At 35.8% G+C, this 24846-nt stretch overlaps 1 protein-coding gene across 3 annotated transcripts in view; it reads left to right on the plus strand.

Annotated features, from left to right (window-relative positions):
- Positions 1-24846, plus strand: part of xylb (xylulokinase homolog (H. influenzae)) — a 33642-nt gene that overhangs the window by 1690 nt on the left and 7106 nt on the right. For 2 of the 3 annotated variants that reach the window (XM_081352133.1, XM_081352134.1), the window contains exons 4-18: positions 38-118; positions 1335-1421; positions 2729-2857; positions 2938-3003; positions 3633-3705; positions 3956-4074; positions 4150-4231; positions 6100-6140; positions 6931-7046; positions 8736-8851; positions 10885-10958; positions 12135-12231; positions 17180-17238; positions 17366-17453; positions 23321-23415. In XM_081352133.1, the coding sequence (XP_081208259.1) occupies positions 38-118; positions 1335-1421; positions 2729-2857; positions 2938-3003; positions 3633-3705; positions 3956-4074; positions 4150-4231; positions 6100-6140; positions 6931-7046; positions 8736-8851; positions 10885-10958; positions 12135-12231; positions 17180-17238; positions 17366-17453; positions 23321-23415 (1323 nt within the window). The remainder of the gene's footprint in view (positions 1-37; positions 119-1334; positions 1422-2728; positions 2858-2937; positions 3004-3632; positions 3706-3955; positions 4075-4149; positions 4232-6099; positions 6141-6930; positions 7047-8735; positions 8852-10884; positions 10959-12134; positions 12232-17179; positions 17239-17365; positions 17454-23320; positions 23416-24846) is intronic. The other variant, XR_014029141.1, reaches the window with a different exon arrangement.

Genomic DNA, 24846 nt, shown 5'->3' on the forward strand with positions numbered 1-24846 from the left:
TGACATCTGTTGTGCTGTTTGTGTGTTTGGACTGCAGGCGCTTGACGTTCTCCTGGAGAAAATGAGGAACGCTGGGTTTGACTTCTCTCGAGTGAAGGCCGTCTCTGGCAGTGGACAGGTGACCTTTAATGGGTTATTTATGTAGTATAATATGTGACCCTGGACCACAAAACCAGTCACATGGGTCAATTTTTTTAAATTGAGTTCAATACATAATCTGAAAGTTGAACAAATAAGCTTCCCATTGATGTGTGGTTTATTAGGATAGGACAATATTTGGCCGAGATACAACTATTGTAAATCTGGAATCTGAGGCAGAAAAATCAAAATATTGAGAAAATCTCCTTTAAAGTTGTTCATTTATGTTGGCGATTGTGCAGCATTCACTCACAAAAATACATGTTTTATATATTTACGGTTGGAAATTTACAAAATATCTTCATGGAACATGATCTTTACTTAATATCCTAATGATTTTTTGCATAAAAGAAAAATGAATAATTTTGACCCATTCAATGTATGATATACCCGTGCGACATGTGACTGGTGACGTGATCCAGGGTCATTTATACTATTTGATTATCTGAAATAAATCGTCCCTCATAATGATGATCAGTAGGTTTTAAATGTGAATTTTCAATGTTGATTTGGGGGGAATTTTAGGGATTCTCTGTATTTGAACATTGTAAAATGTGTAAAATATTTAACATTTATTAAACTGACACTCATGAAAAGAAAAGAAAACTCATGAACTTTTTGATTGACAGACATTTCAAAAATTTTGTCATAGCAAAAAAACAAAAAAAACAGGTATATTTTAAAAATATACAAATAGCACTAATATAAATATTATACTTATTTATCTATCACTCCTAAAATGTATTTATTTTTATATTGAAATGCACAATTTCACATTGAATCTCAAAATTAATGTAGAAATGGCATACAGAGTTTTTTTTAATGTAATTTTAAGTAATTATTGCCATTCAACAGTACAGTATAATTGAAAGCCTTAATTGTTTAACATTTAATTGGCTTTAAAAATATAACAACTTTTAATTTAAGTGAACTTAAAACAATATTCACATGAATCCATTATAATAAATGTCAAATTTAGTTATTGTTTTTATTGGTTTCATGATCATATGCAGTAATGCTAAAAACGGATGCTGTGTTAAATATTTTTTACAGAATATATATATATATACCAGAATTTATTTTTATTTTTTGCTGTATTTTCTGTGTTTTTCTGTTGATTCCAGTTCAGTTCGGGCCTGGATTTTACTGCATGTTTGGACTGATGTTTAATCTCATTTTTTTAATGTGTGTTTCAGCAACACGGCAGTGTGTTTTGGAGGAAGGGCACGAGACAAACCCTCAATCATCTGGACCCGCAGAAACATCTACACGTCCTTCTACAGGTGACGAACATCAGTTTCCCTTCTCTCACGTACTGGTGTTTCTCTGAGGATTACAGAGACACGGTGAACTGTGCGGTTCTCCTCACGGTCCTCGCGCTCACACTGTTTGTTTCGGGTCTAACGTCCATCAGTAATGGTTAATACTTCACCTGATGTATGATCACACACTTTCAGAGATTATCTGATGCACAGGCCAGATGTTGTGGAACTGTGTGTTTGTCTTGTATAAAATCTTACTTTGCATGTTGAAGTGGGAGCATACACCACCCTCAATCCACACAAATATGAAGTGTTTTATAGTGGCATTGCTTATTTAGAGCTTGTGTGTATAGTAGTATATACCCAGCAAGCAATAGGTCAACTAGACCCGATATAGTCCAGCTATGAGTAACACACTTCTAGCCAAAATAACCTTGAATTTGGTTACATGTCATTTTTGCCAAAATAATTTGTGAGATTTATGATATTCCATCATGTAAGCAGAGTAAACAGAGATTACAAGGCGTTTGGTTTCATTTCTTCACTCATTTCTGTGTTATCTAACTGATAACTAGTCTATTCTAGGGCGATGGTTAGATGTCTATTACATTTTCACTGACAGCCCAGATTTTGTCTTGTTTCAGCCTAGACGTCTGAGCTGTGTTTGGACGTCTATTAGACGTTTTTTAAACGCAGAATTGCTTGCTGGGTGTGTATATGTGACCCTGGATCACGTCACCAGTCACGAGTCGCACGGGTATATCTGTGGCGATAGCCAACAATACATTATATGGGTCAAAATTAGCAAATTTTCTTTTATGCCAAAAATCATTAGGATATTAAGTACAGATCATGTTCCATGAAGATATTTTGTAAATTTCCTACCATAAATATATAAAACATTTATTTTAGTGAGTGAATGTGCAAAATCACGAACATAAATGAACAACTTTAAAGGAGATTTTCTCAATGTTTCGATTTTTTTTGCACCCTCAGATTCCAGATTTACAATAGTTGCTTCTCAGCCAAATATTGTCTTATCCTAACAAAACATACATCAATAGGCCTTATTCACAGCAGCACCATCTTTGATTTTTAATGGGGAATGAAAGTGAGGCTGTGAGGGACAGACATGCATGCGGATGCCATTGGAAACACGGCAAGTCTATCCCTCACAGCCTCACTTTCATACCTGTCATGGCGCTGCTCTGAATAAGGTCTATGGAAAGCTTATTTATTCAGCTTTCAGATGATGTATAAATAAACAAATGTACACATGTGACTGGCTTTGTGGTCCAGGGTCACATATGTATTGTGTGTGTGTGTAGGACAGTTTTGCGCTGCGGGACAGTCCGGTTTGGATGGACTCCAGCACGTCAGATCAGTGTCAGTTCCTGGAGGAGACAGTAGGAGGCGCTCAAAGGCTTGCTGACATCACTGGCTCACGAGCCTATGAGGTAAATCTGTGTTATATAGATCATCAATAATGATAATAAATTATATTAATTACTTAACTTTTTCTGTATGTGTCAAACAGCGCTTCACTGGAAATCAGATTGCAAAGATTTCTCGCTTGAAGCCGAATGAGTTCAGCGAGTCGGAGGTAAAAAAATGAAACGCTCTCTAGAATGACATATAAAGATGTTTCAACATAAAAAGGGGAAAGTTTATTTATCACATAAAAAACTATGTTTCAGTAGGAAATAAATCAACACAGGAAAGAAACTTTGCTCATCAAACTACTTTAAATATGAATTATGATATAAATATATGAATGTGTGTGTGTGTGTTTGTGTGTAATTATAATTATATTTAGAATTTATGTAAATTTAAATGTTTTTATATTATTAAATCTTATATAAAAAGTATATTTTTTATCAAAAAATTATTAGAGAATTTAAAATAATTATTTTGTTGATAAAATATTTTTTTAATTTTTATTATGTAAATAGTCATTTTAATTATATTCAAGCGATTAAAACAGCTGTAAACACATTGTTTCCGTAATAAATAAATATTCATCATGATTTGATAAATATTTCTCATGATTGATATGTGTGTGTGTGTGTGTGTGTGTGTGTGTGTGTGTGTGTGTGTGTGTGTGTGTGTGTGTGTGTGTGTGTGTGTGTGTGTGTGTGTGTGTGTGTGTGTGTGTGTGTGTGTGTGTGTGTGTGTGTGTGTGTGTGTGATAATAATTATTTAGACTTTAAGTAAATGTGTGTATGTTTCCAGAGAATATCACTGGTCAGCAGTTTGGCCTCATCGCTGTTCCTGGGCGAGTACGCGGCGATCGACTACAGCGACGGTACGCTCATTCTTCACTGTGAAACTGTGTTTGATTGACCTCTGACCTCTCTGTCCTCTGATCGCTCATGCTGTGTCAAGAAATGATGCATTATAAATAACTCACTGATGACTTTCCTGTAGAATATTGTCCCAGTTGAATCAGCTGTGAATATAAAACTGTGATCAGATGAAGAAGTTTGTGAATTATTAAGAAGGATCTTTCTTGACTCTCACACACTCCGATCATGTGTGTTTCTCTTCACGTGAAGGCTCTGGGATGAATCTGATGGACATTAGTGAGAAGCGCTGGTCTCAGGAGTGTTTGGACGCTACAGCGCCGGAGCTGGCTGAAAAACTCGGTGATCTCGCGCCGTCTACAGATGTTCTGGTGATTTAGATTGACTAACTTTGACGTTTTGACGCTCCCTGAGGCCTGAAGTGATGAAGGTTGTTTCTTTCACAGGGTTGTGTGTCTCCGTATTACACCGAACGCTACGGGTTTCCTCAGAGCTGTAAAGTGGTGGCCTTCACTGGAGACAACCCTGGTAAAGCTCATGTTGTGTGTCTGTGATCATGTGTTACATCTTCCTGACTGTAGATGGCAGCAGCAACACACTCTACATCTCTCCATGTGCCGCCATTCCAAGATACACACACACTTATAATATATAAAACAATAATAAAAATTAAAAATCACATAGACTTATTTAAAAAAAACGAAAACTAATAAAAATGACAAAAACATAATTACTAAAACATTGACTTGAATTAAAAATGAACACAGAAAAAAATATATACGGTTGTAAAAAAGTAATAAAATAAATAAATAATAATAATATATATTTATATAGGATGTATAAAATAATTATAAAAATGAAATAGTAATAAATGTTCATATATATACATATAATGTTATAACTATTAAAGTAACAATTTCTGTTACTAATATTATTTAATATAATATATATTATATAATATATTATATAATATAATATTCCAAGAAACATATTCCATGTACTGTATATAATTTATAAAACAATAATAAAAAAAATCACATAGACGTATTAAAAAACTAAAACAAATAAAAATGACAAAAACATAATTACTAAAACATTGACTTGAATTAAAAATGAACACAGAAAAAAATATGCAATTGTAAAAAAGTAAAAAAATAGATATAATAATAATAATATATATTATATAAAATAATAATAAAAATGAAATAGTAATAAATATTCATATTTATATATATATATAATGCTATAACTGTTAAAGTAACAATTTGTTAATAATATAATTTATATGAATTTATATATTTTCTACTATATACTGAATATATATATATATATATATATATATATATACATGTAATAATATATATTCAATATATTCATATTGAATATATGCATTTCTTTAAATGAATATAAATGATATTAGAAATATAGTTTGTAATTTGTTCGATTTACAAATATGTGTCTTCTGAACATGATAGTGGTCATGATAATTTTGTGGAATTTATACTTCGCACAAAAAGGCCTAGAACGACCGCTGAGGTGAATTAATATGAATTAATTTTTCCCAAACGTTTTTGTCAGCCGAACCCCTTTGAGCTCAAATATTTTCTTGGAGTCCCCCTGAGAGTTTAATTTAATATTTCAATAATTGAACAGCACATTTGCATGTTCACGGTTCTCTGACGCTAGTCAAGGGGCACATGCACGGAAACAACGAATGATATATCTCATCTTTTATTTTGATTGCTTTTATTTTAACATTATTTATTTTAATTTGACATTTTGATGATTTAAGTATTAGCACATAGCAAAATTACTAAAACAAACTAAAATTAAGATAAAAAAGTATAAAAATATATTTTATACTGTAAGTATAAAAATAAAATATTAATAAATACTATAATAATATATCAATAATACTATAGCACTGGACATATAGGCTGTGTTATCCAATAGCTGCATTACATTTGATGTAAAGTTAGTGCGCATTGACAGCATAAGTTTCATTTTTCTAGAAAGTGCTGAAATGTTTTTTTTTCCTCATTTTTTTCCCTTGTTTTTTTCCTGTTGTATTGAAATTAGAATTCCGGGATCATTTTTCTCGGGCGCTGAAGCTCCTGTTAGTGTGACGTTTCTGGTGATTTATTGAACTTTTGGTTTCTGCAAGGCCGCCAAGAATAACGCTGACCACCTGTGATTAAATCTGAAGTGTTCTCCTCTTCCTCTCTCTGCGCTCCAGATTAAAGCATGTGAGAGACGTCAGCGTAACTGTGTAACTGTTAGCAGAAGCCCATCACACTCTTCATCAGCTCTGTGACGTTCAAACAGCAGATATCTAGGGATTAGGGAAGACGCTTTATCTGTTGGCTTTAAGGATGATAAATGTTGTGTCGTTCCAGGGTCTCTGGCTGGTATGAGGCTACAAGAAGGAGATCTAGCGGTGAGTGTTTCACTAATAAACTTATGAAAATACTAAACATTATTAGGGCCTAAACAGCAAATGTGCTGTGCTGAAGACTAGTGAACATTTTAAGACATGCACACATTCACAACTGGTCACTTTCGGTCAACTACACAACATAAAAATGCATATATCTGCTTATTACTTTTGGATAATACCGTTTTAGTAATTTGGGGTTAAATCTTAAATCTATTGTTTTCGCTATTACATTTTCGTTACTTGAAATAAACTTTAAATTACATAAAATAAAATATTGAAAAGCATTATTTTATTTCAGTTTGTTGAGAAGGCAACATTTCTCATTTTCATTTAGTTTAACTAAAATAAAAATGTTACTATGTACTAATATTTAGTTACTAAAATAACTAAAACTGAAATAAAATTAATAAAAACTTTATAGACTATATCAACTATTTTAAAAAATGGTAACTTTATTTTGTAGTGTCATTGTTACATATGTTATATGTAATTACTGTAGTAATAACTGTAAATTATGCAGAATTACATGCAATTAACCCTAAACCTAATCCTAATCCTAACCCTATAGTAAGTACATGTTAATTATTATTACTCAGTGCTTAAATGTATAATTACACTGTAATGCTGACACATTAAAATAAAGTGTGACCAAAAAAACATTTAAAGGATTAGTTCACTTCAGAATTTAAATTTCCTGATAATTAAAAACGTTTTCACAACTTCATAGGAACGTTAGTAAAGCGTTCTCAGACTCTGTTAGCGATGTGGTGTTGTTCTGGATTGTCTCCAGGTCAGTTTGGGCACCAGCGACACGGTGTTCCTGTGGATCCAGGACCCCAAACCCACAGTCGAGGGCCACATCTTCTGCAACCCGGTGGACTGCAGCGCGTACATGGCTTTGATATGGTAAAACATGTAAACCAGGGTAAACAGGGTGTACGTTACAGTCAGACTGACAAAACCACAATTATAATACAAGTAAATAATTTTTTCTAGGGATGCACGATGTATCGGCCACCATATCGGTATCGTTATATGTTAATTTTTAATGTTATCGTTATTGGCCTGATACGAAAATTTGGCTGATTTATTAAAGCTGATAAATAATGTGTTATTTCCTTCAGCTGAGACACTGTTCAACATGATGGTTTTGAATTGCTTGAAATATGATTGGAATCGCTTCAAAAAAGGAAAATAAGGTTCAGTGCAACAAGTCGTATCGGCTACATAAAATTATATTGAGAACATTATAATTGTGTGATTGGGACATGCTTTAATGGTCATACTTTGTTTTTTTTAATCAGGCTTTCAAAAATGTGAAAAAAAAAATGGATTTTGATGTATCAGCAAGTATATCGGTTATCGGCCTTCAAATGTAAAGATTATCGGTTATCGGACAGAATTGTTATATTGGTGCATCCCTATTTTTTTCTCTCGATTTTGTACACTGACGCATGTATCATTCCTATTTTTCCCTCCACAGACGCACGTCGGTAAATTAGGGAATGAACTTGCGCTCCCAGGGGCGGTTCAGCGGAAAGAGGAGCCGTTTCCAGCGCAAACGTTCCCTGGTGCTATTTTGCAGTTTCAGAAAACAATTCCACCACTGACCAGGAGAAACCTCGTCTAAAGTCAGTGGCGCGTTATTCAGATGCTATTTTAAGGGCGCATGCTTGGCCATAATGTAGCGTGTGCGCATACACTTTTCTTCTCTCATCTACACAGACGCAGCAGTTTTAATTGTTTGCAAATCATACATAATTACAAGGAAAAATATTACCACACGAGGGAAATCTATGTGGTGTCCATGAAGATGTGAAAAAATAGGCATAAATCTAGCTTACAGATTTACCCAAATTATCATATCAAGCTAATCTGGGTGTGTTTCTCCATCCCCAATGTCACTTCTCTGTGTTTTACGGCCCTGACGAGAGCGTCGGTCTCCTCGGCTGTGAACCGCTCCTGGCAAATCCGCCGTTATAATAGCAATCCGCCATGGAACAAGCACGCCTGCTCTTAAAGGGAATGTGAGATGACGCTCTGATTGGTTTATTTCACGTTACGCCCAAACCACACCTATGAGTAATGAAGCGACTTCAGACCAACACATTTTAGATTTGCGTCGGGCGCAAGTGTGCGTCTCAGGTGCTCGTGTGCAGCTGAACACTGTCTTCACTTCAGTGTTTGAGGAACACATGTAAATACTGTGTTCTCTGTACAGCTCTCCACTGACCTTGTTGCAGTGTTTAAATGACGTTTGAGTGTTTTTCTTTACGGGAGAGATGTGGTGGTTTACCTTTCAATGCTGAATGTATAATAAGTGACTTTAGTCATGTGCTTTTTCCTGAAGATGTGAAATTGTTTCCTGAGTTGAAAGGAATCCAGCTCGCATAAGTGCTGCACTTCTCCTTCTAGATGTAATGAAGATTGACCTCATTTACAACCTCATTCACGTCAGTCTGTCAGACGAGGAAAAGAGCCGCATTCACAGCATTCAAAGGAAGAACGTTTTAGTTTGAATGTTAAATGTGAAGAGCGTCACAGTTACTGGTTATTTGTGTTTCATCTGAAACTCTTCTCTTGTGTTTCTCACAGCTTTAAAAACGGCTCTTTCACACGAGAGAGGATTCGAAATGAATGTGCTGGAGGATCATGGGAACTTTTCTCCAGCGCTTTGAGGTCCACACCGATGGGAAACAATGGAAATTTAGGTGATTAAATATTGTAGAGACCAGGGTTATCGAAGCTAACTAAAACCGTTAAAAACACTTTCCATACTTGAATTAAAAAAATATTATAAAATAAAATGTCTTATTTTATTTCAGCTCATTGCCAAAGCAAAATTTCTCATTTTCATTTTGTTTAGTTTGATGTATTAAAATAAGGAAAATTTACAAATGAAATGAAATAAAAATGAATATATATATAGAGTTTTTTTTTAAATGACTAAAAATATAAAAAAACAAAATGACTAAAACCATAAAAAAAGTAAATAAAATCAGTTAAGATTTTTTATATTTTATTTTATTTCAGCTCATTTTCCAGAGCAACATTTCTCATTGTCATTTAGATTAACTTAATGTACTAAGATAACTCAAACTTAAACTGAAATAAAATTAATTAAAAATATATAGACATATTTAAAAAACAATAAAAATTACAAAAACATAACAAAATTACTAAAACCATAAAGAACATTTTTATTGTGACGAAATAAAATAAATGATAACTGAAATGAAAAAGTTTTTTTTATATTAATTTTATTAAAGTACAAAAATAAAAAAAATATTCTTCCAGTAACATTAAATTGTAACATTAATAGAAAGTCATATATTAAATAAAAAAATATATATAATATATTTTATTTATTTATATATATATATATATATATATATATATTAGGGCTGTCAATCGATTAAAATTTTTAATCGCGATTAATTGCATGATTGTCATGAGTTAACTCGCGATTAATCGCATTTAATCGCACGTTTTTTTATTTGTTCTAAATGTACCTTAAATTAATACTAATACTCTAATCAACGTGGGCATGGATAAATAGATGCTTTATGCAAATGTATGTTTATTATTGAAACCATAGTCAATATAGAGCATAAGGAGGAGACATGTTTCAAAGGTCATAGATGTTTTTCAAAGAACTTGTTCATGTCTATTAGACATGTAGAAAGAACAAAAAAATGCCAGGTTACCATTACTTCTCTTTCTTTGCACTGAGCAATTTACTAACACAAACATGATTAGATTTTTGCATGACAGGGGCAGCTCTTCTAAAAATGCTAAATGTAGGCTACATTAATTATTTATTATTACATTGTAGTTTGTCTCTCTCTGTGCCCATTTTGATGAAGCTAAATTCTCAATAAAAATGTTTTCATTGGTATATTTTACTGTTTCTGTTGTCAACGGAATGAATTTGAAATGGTGACTGAAACGCGACCCAAGATGTTAAGTTAATCTGCACAAAAATTCTGATAATCGAGCCGTCGTCTGGTGAAATCAAATACATGAGATAAAGACAATATCTGTGCTCTGATTTCGGCTATACTTGTAAAATTAGAGAAGCAACATAATATCTGTGAATTAAAGAGCTGCTCCTCCGCGCGAGACGCAGAGAGAGAGAGAGAGAGAGAGAGAGGCGCGCGCGCGTGCTGGGAGAGCAGTACCGGCATTACCGGTAGATTCTCAGAAACTAAATAAGGTTTGGGCGCTTTGTTGAAGGGAAAAAAATCGCTAAAGGGGTCTGCAATGTCACCAAGTTGGCAACACTGTGTATCTCCATTTCTCCAACTAGGGGTTGGGCCACGGGTCAAACAGAAAATACGCGCTGCGTTAATCGCGCGTTAAAAAAATTAGTGCCGTTAATATGATTTTGCGTTAACGCGTTATTAACGCGCTAACTTTGACAGCCCTAATATATATATATATATATATATATATATATATATATATATATATATATATATATATATATATATATATATATATATATATATATGTATGTATGTATATATAAATATTATGTAAAATATATTTTTAAAAATACATTAAAAAACAGCATCTCAATGATCTCATTCAGCGAGTGACGGGATTCTCTGTGTTCAGAGACATTAGTGATGTCGGGTCCATATGCTTCTCTCACGACCCTGCCGTCTCACGTGGGTGTTTAATCAAGGCCTGATGAAGCCGAGCCGTTTGTCCTTGTCCTGATCCGTCTGTGTGTTTTCAGGCATGTATTTCGACGTGATGGAGATTACGCCTCCCGCTGTCGGCGTTCACAGGTTTAATGCTGAAGGTCAAAGGGTGAGTCACGAGTGTGTGTGCTGTAAACAACACACACTCGCTACAGATTGATCTGCCCTTTTCAGCTTCATTTCCTTCGGCTGAACGGGTTTGCAAATATTGCCACTGATCAGATAATTGCTTAATTTGTGCTAATTGGGTCATAGTTCAGTTCACCTGCAATAAGATGCTCATTAACCCTCCAGCAGTCGCACCGACTGCGAGTTTGTTCTTTCTGTGGTATTTACAGTTTACTCTGAGTCTGAACAGCTATTTTTCATGAAAACATGCTGGTCACATTTCAGCCTAAAGTCTTAGGATTTTTATCGGTCCAAACAGCAGGTGCTTTGATACTCAGGCGCACAGACACACATCCGACACTAGGTGGCGCTATAATGAGGCTATTTGCATTTTGGATCATAACTTTGGAACCCTAAGGTTTAGAAACAAATTTCTTTTCTCCCTAAGAATCCTTGAGTCAATTAGTTGCTGAATGCATTGTTCAAGCTTAATGGAAATTCCACCAATAGGGGGCGCTACAACTAAAAAAAACATTGTAGCTCTGTAACCATATGATCGATAAAGTTGATTAAGTTAGCAAAATAAATTAATTAACATGCTAACTTAATAAAAAAAAATAAGTTAGCATGTATTTATTTATTTATTTATTGCATTGCACTAATGACGATTTTGGGGATTTTGTTTAATTGTCATTAAAATAATGTCTCGGTGAATTTTTTTTTATTTATTTATTTTTTTTATTAACTATAAATCTAATATATATTTATTATTTCTGTGATTTTGAGGTAAACTATGACCCGGACATGTTCATGAAATTAAGGATTCGTGAATTGTATGGTTCTTGATGTGTTATAGGATCTTCTGTTTTTGGTTTCTGGTTTGTTTTAAGCACCAGTGAGTGACCAGAACACAGATTTTCTAAAGAACTAGATAATCATTTTCAGTCTGTAAAACCTTTTCTGCTCTAAGCAGAAGAATCTGTATTTTTCCAGCATGGGTCGGTTAAAGCACAAACCCGGCTCTCATCCTGAGTTTGACTGACAGCTCGCAGTGTCAGTTGAGTTCAGCTCAGTGCTCATCTGTGGGAATGTTGGCGTCAGACTCAAAGAATGCTTTATGGGAGCAGGAGCGGTCTCTGGTTACCTGAAGCCCGTCTTTGTGTTCGCTCTTGCACAGGTAGCTGCCTTTGACCGTGAGGTGGAAATCCGAGCCCTGGTTGAAGGACAGTTCTTGGCCAAACGAGTTCATGCCGAAAAGCTGGGCTACAAGATCAGTAAGTGTCTGATCTCCATCTCATGTTCTCGCTGTTGTCTGCTCGTCTTAGAGTGAGTTATCTCTCTCCTGACACTGCAGTGCTGTTTCCTTTGTCAGTCATTAATATTACCTTAGCAACTGCATAGCAACATGCTAAATCCTACCTATATTACCTTAGCAACTGCATAGCAACACCTTAGCAACCGCATGGCAACATGCTGAAACCACAACAGCAACTGCATAGCAACACCCTATACACTGCATGGCAACATGCTAAATCCTACTTATATTACATTTGCAAATGCACAACAACATGTTGAAACTGCAGCAGCAACCGCATAGCAACACCTTAGCAACCATATGGCATTGTGCTAAAACCCAGCTATATGTCCTTAGCAAGCGCATAGAAACACCCTTGCAACCATACAGCAAAATGCTAAAACCCACCTGTATTACCTTAGCAACTGCATAGCAACACCCTAGCAACCACAATAAAATGTGTTAAAACTCACCTATATAACCTTAGCAACTGCATAGCAACAACCTTGCGACCACACGACAATGTGCTAAAACCACGTATATTACTTTAGCATCTGCATAGCAACACCCTAGCAACCACACAACAATCTGCTAAAACCCACCTATATTACTTTAGCATCTGCATAGCAACACCCTAGCAACCACATGGCAACGTGCTAAAACCACCTATATTATTTTGCAACTGCTTAGCAACACCCTAGTAACCACATGGCAACGTGCTAAAAAAAACTTTACTAGCTTTTGTTGAAGTTTACACATGTATTTCTGGTTCTTCTCATTCTTAGCTCTTTTCACTGCTGAATGAGTGTCTGCTGTATTTGAGTATCTCCGCACCCGTGTGCCGTTTGTGCCGGCGTGTCGTTGCGAGCGGCGCTCATTTCTCGGCCTCTGCTGTGTGGCGGCGACCGTGGCGCGGGTGATTATACGATGAAGCGAGACTCGGGCTGCCAAGAGCTGCAGAAACAAACACGCTTTAATTAAACTCCCATCAGCCGCTGAGCACGGGGAATGTCCTCCTCGCCTGAAAGACATTCCCCTGATTATTGTCTGACCCGCTCACGGCTCACTGTTAGAAGAAGACCAGCGCGCAGGAGCAGAGCTGACCCACGCTAAACTCTTACCTGTCAATCATCATGGCTAATATTCTCTCATGTTTATGCAGATGTGTGTTTGCACATCAATACTAGATTATTAATACCATTTTTAGGTCTCAAGTGTCCCTGACATTATTTTAAAGGGATATATAAAATAAAATTATTAAACATTATTATGCTGTATTAAACCATTCATAAGTTTAAAGCCAGTAAAATGTAAAAAAAAAATTATAATAATTATACTTTTTTACAACAAGGAAGAATTAAATTGACTGGAGTAATGATGCTGAAAATTCATCTTTGATCTCAGGAATAAATTAAATTCTCCTGTATATTCACATAAAAAACAGATGATTTACATTAAAATAATATTTCACATTTTTTACAGTATTTTTTGTCAAATAAAATGCAGCGTTGGTGAGCAGAAGAGATTTTAAACATTAAATCGTACAGACCCCAAACTTTTTGATTGATAGTGCATATTATATATAAATAAAATAAATACTCTTCATGGCATCATGCATTTTTTTAACCATTTTAGAATTTAATGTTTTTCCTGCGATCCGCCATAAATATTAGATCAAGGTTTCTGATCACTCATTAGGCGTCATTGATGTGTAAATGTAGACCATCATGTTTTGATGTTTGACTGTCTGACATCAGACACTTCGTGTTTTGAAGTTTAGTCTTTAAGTATTTACATTTTTATCTCGCTGCATTAAATTAAATATTTTGATAACACTTTACAATAAAGTCTCATTAGTTAACTTCAGTTAATGCATTAACTAACAATGAGAAATAACTTTTTTTCAGCATTAATTTACATTTTTTTAATGCTGTGAGATCTCCATCCATATGAGTCAGAGTAAAAACTCACATAATTCAGCCTGCATAAAGCATAAACAAATGTTATGCAATAAAATGACACATTTGTATAATATATAAATATTTTATATATAAATAACACATTTTTCTTAAATATATACATGCATGTGTGTGTATTTATATATATATTTTTAATGCTGGTGAATAAAAATGTTCATGTTAGTACTTAATAATAACAGAAGCAAATTTTAATCTTAATAATATTACTAAATATTGAGATTAATATTAACTAAGATTAATACATGCTGTAGAAGTATTGTTAGTTCAATTTAACTAATATTAACAAATGAAACCTTATTGGAAAGTGTTTTTGAAGTTTTTTTGTGTACAACAATACAACAGAAGATGAAAAAGACTATAAATAATAAACAAGAGAGAAAAAGGGGGAAAAATGACATGTTGCTGATTACTCAATGTAATCTACAGTTTACACGTTCAAAAATACAGAAATTAATACCTAAAATATAAAGTGCATGCCTTAAATGAATTCTAATATATAGCTGGTATATCTAAACTTTAAATTGCATTAAAAAATATATAATATTATTTAAAAGAAAAAAATGTATTTTATTTTTGCAGTTGTTTTAATCTAAGGCCCAGCATCTCTTCCACACTCTGTATGTTCTCTCGGATATTTCCAGACCTGAGGGAGTTTCTCAGTTAGTCTTTTATCAGACAGACGCTGCGTGTCGATTTGTGCCGAAGGTGTTTTGACATTTGCTGTTGCCGCAGGGCAATGGCGTGATGTGAACGCGCTCTCATCCGCAGGTCAGCGGTGTTCTGACCAGGGTTTAACCAGAGTCACGCTGGACATGTCTGTCAATAGTTATTAATAATGCACATGCAGGCTCTGTAGTCAACACTGACATCTCAATGAGACTGCGGACGCATGGGTGCGTTTCAGCGCATGAAAACACCACATCAGAAGCTGGTTGATTGAGGAACACGGCGCCGGCTCAGGATATGAGATGCATGCAGAGCGCATTTGCATTATTGATCAGTAAATAACCATGAGATTCATTCTGTGTGCGTCCATGTGATTCTCCCTGTCCTGAATATATATGTGCTTTGGCAATGTTTCCCTGTGAGAAGGCATTGATTATGATGAAGATGATAAGGATGGCCACACCCCCTCACAGTTTACTCTGACTCATATGGATGGAGATCTCACTAAATTAGCATATCTCACTACAATTGCAATTAACCACATCCAAAATAAAAGTTTGTGTTTACTAATATATGTATGTGTACTGTGTATAATTATTTTGTATATATAAATACACACAAATGCATGTATATATTTAATAAAAATGTATTTATATATGAAATATTTATATATTATACAAATATATACAATATTTACATGCAAATATAAAATGCATATATATGTGTGTGTGTGTGTGTGTGTGTGTGTGTGTGTGTGTGTGTGTGTGTGTGTGTGTGTGTGTGTGTGTGTGTGTGTGTGTGTGTGTGTGTGTGTGTGTGTGTGTGTGTAAAAACAAACTGTTATTTTGGATGCGATTAATGAGGATATTGATGCTCTGAGGCTGGAATTATTCATTCTGTTGAATATCTGTATTGTATAAAAATATTTATTCTTTAAAAAATATTAAAAATGTGTAAGTCTTTCATATAAAAGCTGAATGTAAATTGTAATGATCCGGATGTTAATTATAAATCCAAATGGAAGGCATTCACATTTAAATTATATAAACTTTATTGCATATTTTAGTTGCATTTATATTTATTGTTATAAGTAAGATTTATATTTATTTTTGCTTGTAATATTCATTTCTTTCTTTATTGCTTTCAGGGTGTCCATTTAAAATACTTAAATTTTTTAAAATTAAGATTTAGAAATTGTCTCTTGCTTTTTGAAAATGTTAAACCGGTCTAATGCATAAAAGTGAATTAAAACAAAACTATACAGTATTACTGTTATTTGTATCCCCAAATAAAAATGTATTATTATTATTATTATTATGGTAATGATGTGCAGGTTTTAAAATGTTATGTAAATATACCCTGGGTTTCTTTCTTTCTTTCTAATGATTGGTGTTATATTCATGTGTAGGAGTAACACAATAGAGGCTGATAGACTCTGGATTATACAGCGAGGTCGTGTGTGTGTGTGTGTGTGTGTGTGTGTGTGTGTGTGTGTGTGTGTGTGTGTGTGTGTGTGTGTGTGTGTGTGTGTGTGTGTGTGTGTGTGTGTGTGTGTGTGTGTGTGTGTGTGTGTGTGTGTGTGTGTGTGTGTGTGTGTGTGTGTGTGTCTTCAGCAGCACCTGTAGATCTGAGCGTGTGTGTGTTTCTGCACATTTCTCCTCACACACGCTCTTTGGAACGAGTCTCATGAATATTTAATGAATGCAAATGAGGCTGATCTTAATCATTCCATCAGTCTTTTTATGCGGAGGAAATGCAGGAATGCTGGGAAAAAGCCAAACCAGAGACTTCTCCAGAAAATACCTGCAGTGTTGTTTGCTTATGAAGAATCACACCGAGATCCACTGCATGTGTTGTTTTAATATTAATATCTATTATTTATTATCTCCATCACTTTCTGTCTGATTATCAGGTTCATGTTCTCTATTAAGATGAAGTTTGTTGATCTCAGATCTGTTCCTCATGGTGCTCAAATTTTACAGGTGCAATAATTTTACGGTTTGGATCTGCAGTGATTTCCCTTTTTATGTGCCATTTTATTGCATAACATTTGTTTATATGCTTTATGCAGGCTGAATTATGCTTTAATTAGCATAACATAATGTTTTATGTCTCATTCAGCCTGTGATGGCAGTGTTAACATGACTGATGTCTGGCATGCTTCACACACACACACACACAGCTCTTCTGCTATGATCTGTCTGTTAATCTAGTTAGTTGTCACAGGCAGTAAGTGTAGATTATGATGATATATAACTATAAATCTCTCTCTCTCTCCTGTAGTTCAGGGCACTCGAGTGCTGGCCACAGGAGGAGCGTCAGCTAACAAGGACATTTTACAGGTATTATTTTAGGATTAACACTGATCACATAAATATGAGTGTGTAGTTATAGAGTAATATCCCCGTCATGATGCATCTGATCATTATGTCAGGACTTGTAATGTTTGTTCATATCTCAACTCCACAGGTTCTGTCTGATGTCTTCAACGCTCCGGTTTACACCATCGACGTGCCGAACTCTGCCTGTCTGGGCGGCGCTTACAGAGCTCTGCACGGTAAACTCAGATTATGCTTATAGTTATATTATAACACAGATCATTCTGGTCCTGTCATCTGATTGGTCAATACACAACTATTTACCTCAGTGTCATCACTAGATCTACTAGTTGAAGGGTGATTTGCCAGATTTACATTTTATAAGATAATGCCGTTTCAAATGTCTCATTTTTATGTATTTTAATTAATATATGAATATATCAATTAATTAATTATATTAATATACAAGTCATTATCATTAAATGTAATTAACATTTACATTTTTTTAAATAACATTCAAGATTTTTTATTTATTTAAAATTTTGATTTAAAGTTAGATGTAATATTTACATTTGGACAAAAATAGATGTAAGATTTATAGGTAATAGTTTATTTTTAATTATTTAATGTTATTTTATTTTATATATGCTAGTTGAAGGATGATGTACCAGATTCACATTTTATAAGATAATGCTGTATTTTAATGTATAAATTATACTATTAATGTCTTAAATGTAAACGTAATTAATATTTTCATTTAAATGTTAAATATTAATCCATATGAGATTTTACTCATTTGCATTTGCTTAAATATTGTTTTGTATATAATAGAAATAGATTTAGGATTTATATTTAGGTAATAGTTTTTTTCTTTTATTATTTTCTTTTAATTATTTTTTATCTTTTTTTATAATTTTTTTATAAGTACTTATGCATGAAAAATACTTTATAATATACAGTATATGCATACTATAATAATACAATATACATACTATAAAATATGATAAATTATATGATGTGTAATATATATGATAAATGAGACATTTGAATGTTTTATTAAATATGTATTTAGGTAAATCTGACAAAATTGTTATATTTGGCACCCCAGACTGAAGGAACAGAGCGATGCTTCTCTAACTGAGCAGAATATCTGAACAACTGTGTGTCCTTCAGTTGAGCCTCCACCGTCTCCGTCTCTTTGACGTCCCACATCGATCTGATCGTACAGAGGAAGCTCGTTTTACTCCACTAATGATGTCTTTTGCTTTTGAGTGTGTGAGGGCCGAAACTCAGACGGACGCTTCAGTCGGATCATGTTAATATGATGTGATGGAGAGCGTCGTTTAAAAGCCAGTCGCTCTTCAGTGCTTCATTACCAGAATCAAACACACACAGATGAGACTTTAATCTCTGTCTGGATGATGAAGACTTTCTGCTTCATACTAACAGTCATTAATGACCCTGGGTCATCGCTTTCTTCAATAGACGTTAGACTTCACATGGAGAGCGACTTCCTTCGTTGGATTCCTGTAAATGCATGATAGTGGATGTGTGTGAATGCATGATAGTAGATGTGTGTGAATGCATGATAGTGGATGTGTGTGAATGCATGATAGTGGATGTGTGTGAATGCATGATAGTGGATGTGTGTGAATGCATGATAGTGGATGTGTGTGAATGCATGATAGTGGATGTGTGTGAATGCATGACAGTGGATGTGTGTGAATGCACGATAGTGGATATGTGTGTGAATGCATGATAGTGGATGTGTGTGAATGCATGATAGTGGATGTGTGTGAATGCATGACAGTGGATGTGTGTGAATGCATGATAGTGGATGTGTGTGAATGCATGACAGTGGATGTGTGTGAATGCATGATAGTGGATGTGTGTGAATGCATGATAGTGGATGTGTGTGAATGCATGATACTGGATGTGTGTGAATGCATGATAGTGGATGTGTGTGAATGCATGATAGTGGATGTGTGTGAATGCATGATACTGGATGTGTGTGAATGCATGACATTTTTATACAATCTTTACAGAAGTAAAACGTGTTGCGAACAGTCAAAGGTCTGATCAGATCTGAAGTGCTGTTGCTTTTCCTCTCAGACAAACGTTTGCCTGCAGTGTGAAACATAAGAACCTTTTTATCAGGATAAGAGATTGAGTTCATGACGGATGTGGTCTGAATCAGTTTCCCAAACTCTGTTAGATTATGATCCATTAGACGGATTAATCATGCGTTCTTGTGGTGAGTCAGTAAAGAAACGAACCCTCGAGCGTTGAACCCGGTGATCTGTGGTAACTGAAGGCCTTTAGTTAGCGCTGGTCTTCTGACTCCAGTCAACGCTCGCTCACGTCAACACAAGTCCATTTTCATTCCGTCTGCCTCTGGATTTAATCGCCTGTCATGATTTATTGTGTTTGCTGCTGGCTGTTAGAGTCGCTGCAGTGAGAACAGTGTTTCTGCTGCGTTTGCTGGAACTGAACATGCTGGAGAATAAACCAGCGAGTGTGTAACACCTGCAGAGAGACATTAGCATTGCCATTAGTATGATTGGCATAATATTAATATGATTAATATACACAACCTGCATGCTGCAATCCTTACAAATGAGCCAGTCACGTGAGCTATTTATTTATATTTATTTACCTTTATTTATTTATTAAACCATTTATGTTTAAATGCATGTCCTTTTATTGGGTTAAATGCATTGAAAATGTATTCGTTCAAATGCAGTTAAATTTAATTTATTTAAATTCATATACGTTTTTTGGTTAAATGCATTGAAAATGTAATTGGTTTTAAATGCATTTAAATTTAATTTGTTTGAATGCATTTAAGTTTGTTTGGATAAATGCATTTATTTATTCTTTTTTGTTACGTATTATAATAATAAAATTCAAATAATTTTATTATAATAATTTTATTTATTTAATTTTATTACAATTACATAATTTAAATCCATTTTATTTTAATTATGTAATTTAATATAATATTTAAAATAATATAATCAAAGTGCATAATATTATGTTATATTGTTGTATTCACATGATTGTGTGTTTGAAGCTAAATAACTTTTTTTCAAGTCTTGTCTGTCAAGATAAAGTGTCTGAAATCGGACATATGAAACTCAGATGTGTATTGAGCATGGAGTGTACCGTACGCACAGCGTCTCAGATGATGACGCAACGACTGCGATCCGAAAGAGAAACTGTGTTAGTTGCTGTAAAGTCTCATTAGTCTTTCACACGAGATGAAGCAACTTCTGAGAAACCGTTACACACTGTGGCATCTTTTAACACGCTGACCGTGTGTGTGTGTGTGTGTGTTGTGTGTGTGTGTGTGTGTGTGTGTGTGTGTGTGTGTGTGTGTGTGCGTGCGTGCGTGCGTGCGTGCGTGCGTGCGTGTGTGTGTGTGTGTGTGTGTGTGTGTGTGTGTGTGTGTGTGTGTGTGTGTGTGTGTGTGTGTGTGTGTGTGTGTTCAGGCCTATTATGCCGATAGATCCATCCACTCCTGCGAAAGGTCAGTGATGCAGTGCTTTGTAAGATGTGCTGGTCCTTATTTTGAGTCTGTTTGCTTTTGTCTATGATTTAATAAGCAACTCTTGCCTCTTATATCACATGACATCATATGGACGCCCGTCTCCTGGATACGGTTCAATGCATCCTCTCGTAAGCAAATCACTCGGCTCAATAATCCTTTCAAATGAAGTCGCGGTATCAGGCCTTCACGGCTGCTTCATTATTCTGCTCTTCTCAGTGCCATAATGCCTGTGATTCACTGAGTTTGAGCATTGTGTCGTGAAGACGTCAGATGAATATCACTGTGGGTCTGAAAGTTGTGGGCTATCATCACATCCAACAAAAATGAAATAAAAAATACTGTCCGACAGACCTCTTCATGTTTGATTTGGACAACATGTCATGAAACCACTGATTTTAACCGTCACACATTTTTGATTTCAGATATAAAGTGCTTTTTCTTTTATATCAATCAAGTTTGCCAATGGAAAAAGTAGCGGCTATTATTTATATGAAACGACTGGAAAATTATGGTTTTCTCCAGGTAACATGTTTGTGATATTTACAAATGAACTGATAATAAAAGTGAAATGTAGATTGCAAACTTCATGAACACGTCTTTGTATGAATTAAGAGGGTGAATTTAGATCAGCTTTAGATGGGGATTATTGTTAAAAGCTCTTAAAAAGCTCCGTAAAAGTTGTAAGCCTATTTATTTATTTCAATTATTTTATTTTTCTGATTGCTCTATTTCATAAAATGAAATTTGGATCATGATTTATGGTTAAAACCTATAAAATAAGGATAAAAAAACACCATCAAATTTTATTTATTTAAATTATTGTATTAGTCTGATCTGTTCTATTCCATAAAATGAATTTGGGTTGTGATTTATACTATTCCATTAAACTCTTTATGAAACACAAACCCAATATTTTGAAAATGGCCCAGTGTGATCCTGTCATTCACTCCTCACTGTTTGATGGTGTGTGTTCAGTGATGGTGTGTGTTTAGGGATGGTGTGTGTTCAGTGATGGTGTGTGTTTAGGGATGGTGTGTGTTCAGTGATGGAGTGTGTTCAGTGATGGTGTGTGTTTAGTGATGGTGTGTGTTCAGTGACGGTGTGTGTTCAGTGATGGTGTGTGTTCAGTGACGGTGTATGTTCAGTGATGGTGTGTGTTCAGTGATGGAGTGTGTTCAGTGACCGTGATGGTGTGTGTTCTGTGATGGAGTGTGTTCAGTGACGGTGATGGTGTGTGTTCAGTGATGGTGTGTGTTCAGTGATGGTGTGTGTTTAGGGATGGTGTGTGTTCAGTGACGGAGTGTGTTCAGTGATGGTGTGTGTTCAGTGATGGTGTGTGTTCAGTGATGGAGTGTGTTCAGTGATGGAGTGTGTTCAGTGACGGTGTGTGTTCAGTGATGGAGTGTGTTCAGTAATGGAGTGTGTTCAGTGACGGTGTGTGTTCAGTGATGGTGTGTGTTCAGTGACGGTGTGTGTTCAGTGACGGTGTGTGTTCAGTGATGGTGTGTGTTCAGTGATGGAGTGTGTTCAGTGATGGTGTGTGTTCAGTGACGGTGTGTGTTCAGTGATGGAGTGTGTTCAGTAATGGAGTGTGTTCAGTGACGGTGTGTGTTCAGTGATGGTGTGTGTTCAGTGACGGTGTGTGTTCAGTGATGGAGTGTGTTCAGTGACGGTGTGTGTTCAGTGATGGTGTGTGTTCAGTGATGGAGTGTGTTCAGTGACGGTGATGGTGTGTGTTCTCTGTTCTGTGATGGAGTGTGTTCAGTGACGGTGATGGTGTGTGTTCTCTGTTCTGTGATGGAGTGTGTTCAGTGACGGTGATGGTGTGTGTTCAGTGATGGAGTGTGTTCAGTGACGGTGTGTGTTCAGTGATGGTGTGTGTTCAGTGACGGTGTGTGTTCAGTGATGGAGTGTGTTCAGTGATGGAGTGTGTTCAGTGACGGTGATGGTGTGTGTTCTCTGTTCTGTGATGGAGTGTGTTCAGTGACGGTGATGGTGTGTGTTCAGTGATGGAGTGTGTTCAGTGACGGTGTGTGTTCAGTGATGGTGTGTGTTCAGTGATGGTGTGTGTTCAGTGACGGTGTGTGTTCAGTGACGGTGTGTGTTCAGTGATGGTGTGTGTTCAGTGATGGTGTGTGTTCAGTGATGGAGTGTGTTCAGTGATGGTGTGTGTTCAGTGATGGAGTGTGTTCAGTGATGGAGTGTGTTCAGTAATGGAGTGTGTTCAGTGATGGTGTGTGTTCAGTGATGGAGTGTGTTCAGTGATGGAGTGTGTTCAGTGATGGAGTGTGTTCAGTGACGGTGTGTGTTCAGTGATGGTGTGTGTTCAGTGATGGAGTGTGTTCAGTGATGGTGTGTGTTCAGTGACGGTGTGTGTTCAGTGATGGAGTGTGTTCAGTGATGGAGTGTGTTCAGTGATGGTGTGTGTTCAGTGACGGTGTGTGTTCAGTGATGGTGTGTGTTCAGTGATGGAGTGTGTTCAGTGATGGTGTGTGTTCAGTGATGGTGTGTGTTCAGTAATGGAGTGTGTTCATTGACGGTGACTCTGTTCCTCAGGCCTGATGGCAGAAACAGGACAATCGTTCTCCGAGACGACCCGAAGCGCTCCGGATCCACAGCTGGCCGTGAGACCCGAACCAGGAGCTCTCGAGGTACACACACACACACACACACACACACACACACACACACACACACACTTCACAGTCTTCCTCTTCAGGAGTATTCACACTGTGCTGTTGCATTACAGGAGCATTTTCATCGCTTTCAGAATCTTTCGATTCTGTGAAGTCATCTGTGAACTGATTCACATATAAAGCAGTGAAAGATGTCGCAAACAAAAACACAATTTAAAATTCTTAGGTTTTTAACATATATTAGCTGGAAAATATGCAGCTTTACGGTAACTCCATCACTACATGTCCGCTTTTTACAGCAAAATAGTTTATGAATTGATAGTTGATAAATTCATAAACATTTTTGTGGTTTATCGTGATTTATTTATGATGATGCATGGCTCTTTCTAACTAAAGACTATCACAAAACAGTCTCAATTTTGACTAAATCTCACACTGATGATGTTATTGCACATGTTCAAGGTAAATTAATCGCTTAGTTTTTCTGTGATGTAGAAAAACTGTAATGTATACTAGAACAGGTTTTCCTTCTTGAATGTTGATTATTCTCCTCATATTCTCCATTGTTGCGGCTCCTCTCTTCCCAGTCTGTCAGTAACGCTCTGTTTACTTCCTGTCTCTATGAAGCCCCTCCTTCTGAAAAGCACACTGTGCTCTGATTGGTCAGCTGGAGCAGTGTGTTGTGATTGGTCGAGCGCTTCGAGTGTGTTTGGGAAATGTCCCGCCCCTTACCATAACCGCCAGTTTAACACACTACTAACTAACTCAACCAGGCCCCGCCCCTTTATTCTGCGCATTAATTATTATAATGAGGAATATTGTGACGTGTTCGTTCCCGGAAGAAACTCGAGATACAGTGGAGGCGTTTCAGGAGTTCAGAAACACTGACTCTGATATAGAGAAGAACTTCTTCATGCTCAAACAGCAACCTCTTTAAATCCACACATATAATGTAGTAACAGTGTCTCTTTATTGTTGAGTCCTGACAAGAACGATCTGCTGTTATTAGCGAAACTGGAGTCACTGTGACCTCTTCACGCTGCGTGTCTCCTTTGTTTTTACCCGCTGAACTCTGCGTCATGAGTCACTGCGTCTTCATTAAACGCTTCTTCTCGTTTAGAGAGACGGATTGTGTAGGAAATGACATGCTCTCCTCTGTGCTCGTTCAGCAGGGTCAGTCCGGGACGAGCCGAACAACGCTGACTTTAGATAAGGACTCTTTCATTGAGCGCTGGATCTTATAAAGCTTTACAAACTCTATTAGACTTCATGAACCCGCAGGAGGAAAATAATAAAGCACTCATACTTAACAGAAAATATAAGACTGATGCATCGATGTCGTGTTAACATGATCCTGAACAACAGAAGTCAAGAGAATTGAAGTTCACCCTAATATATTTTTTAACGCTTTATATATATATATATGTGTGTGGATTCAGAAGTCGT

This window comes from Scardinius erythrophthalmus (assembly GCF_964197995.2).
Source record: "Scardinius erythrophthalmus genome assembly, chromosome: 22".
Lineage (NCBI taxonomy): Eukaryota > Metazoa > Chordata > Actinopteri > Cypriniformes > Leuciscidae > Scardinius > Scardinius erythrophthalmus.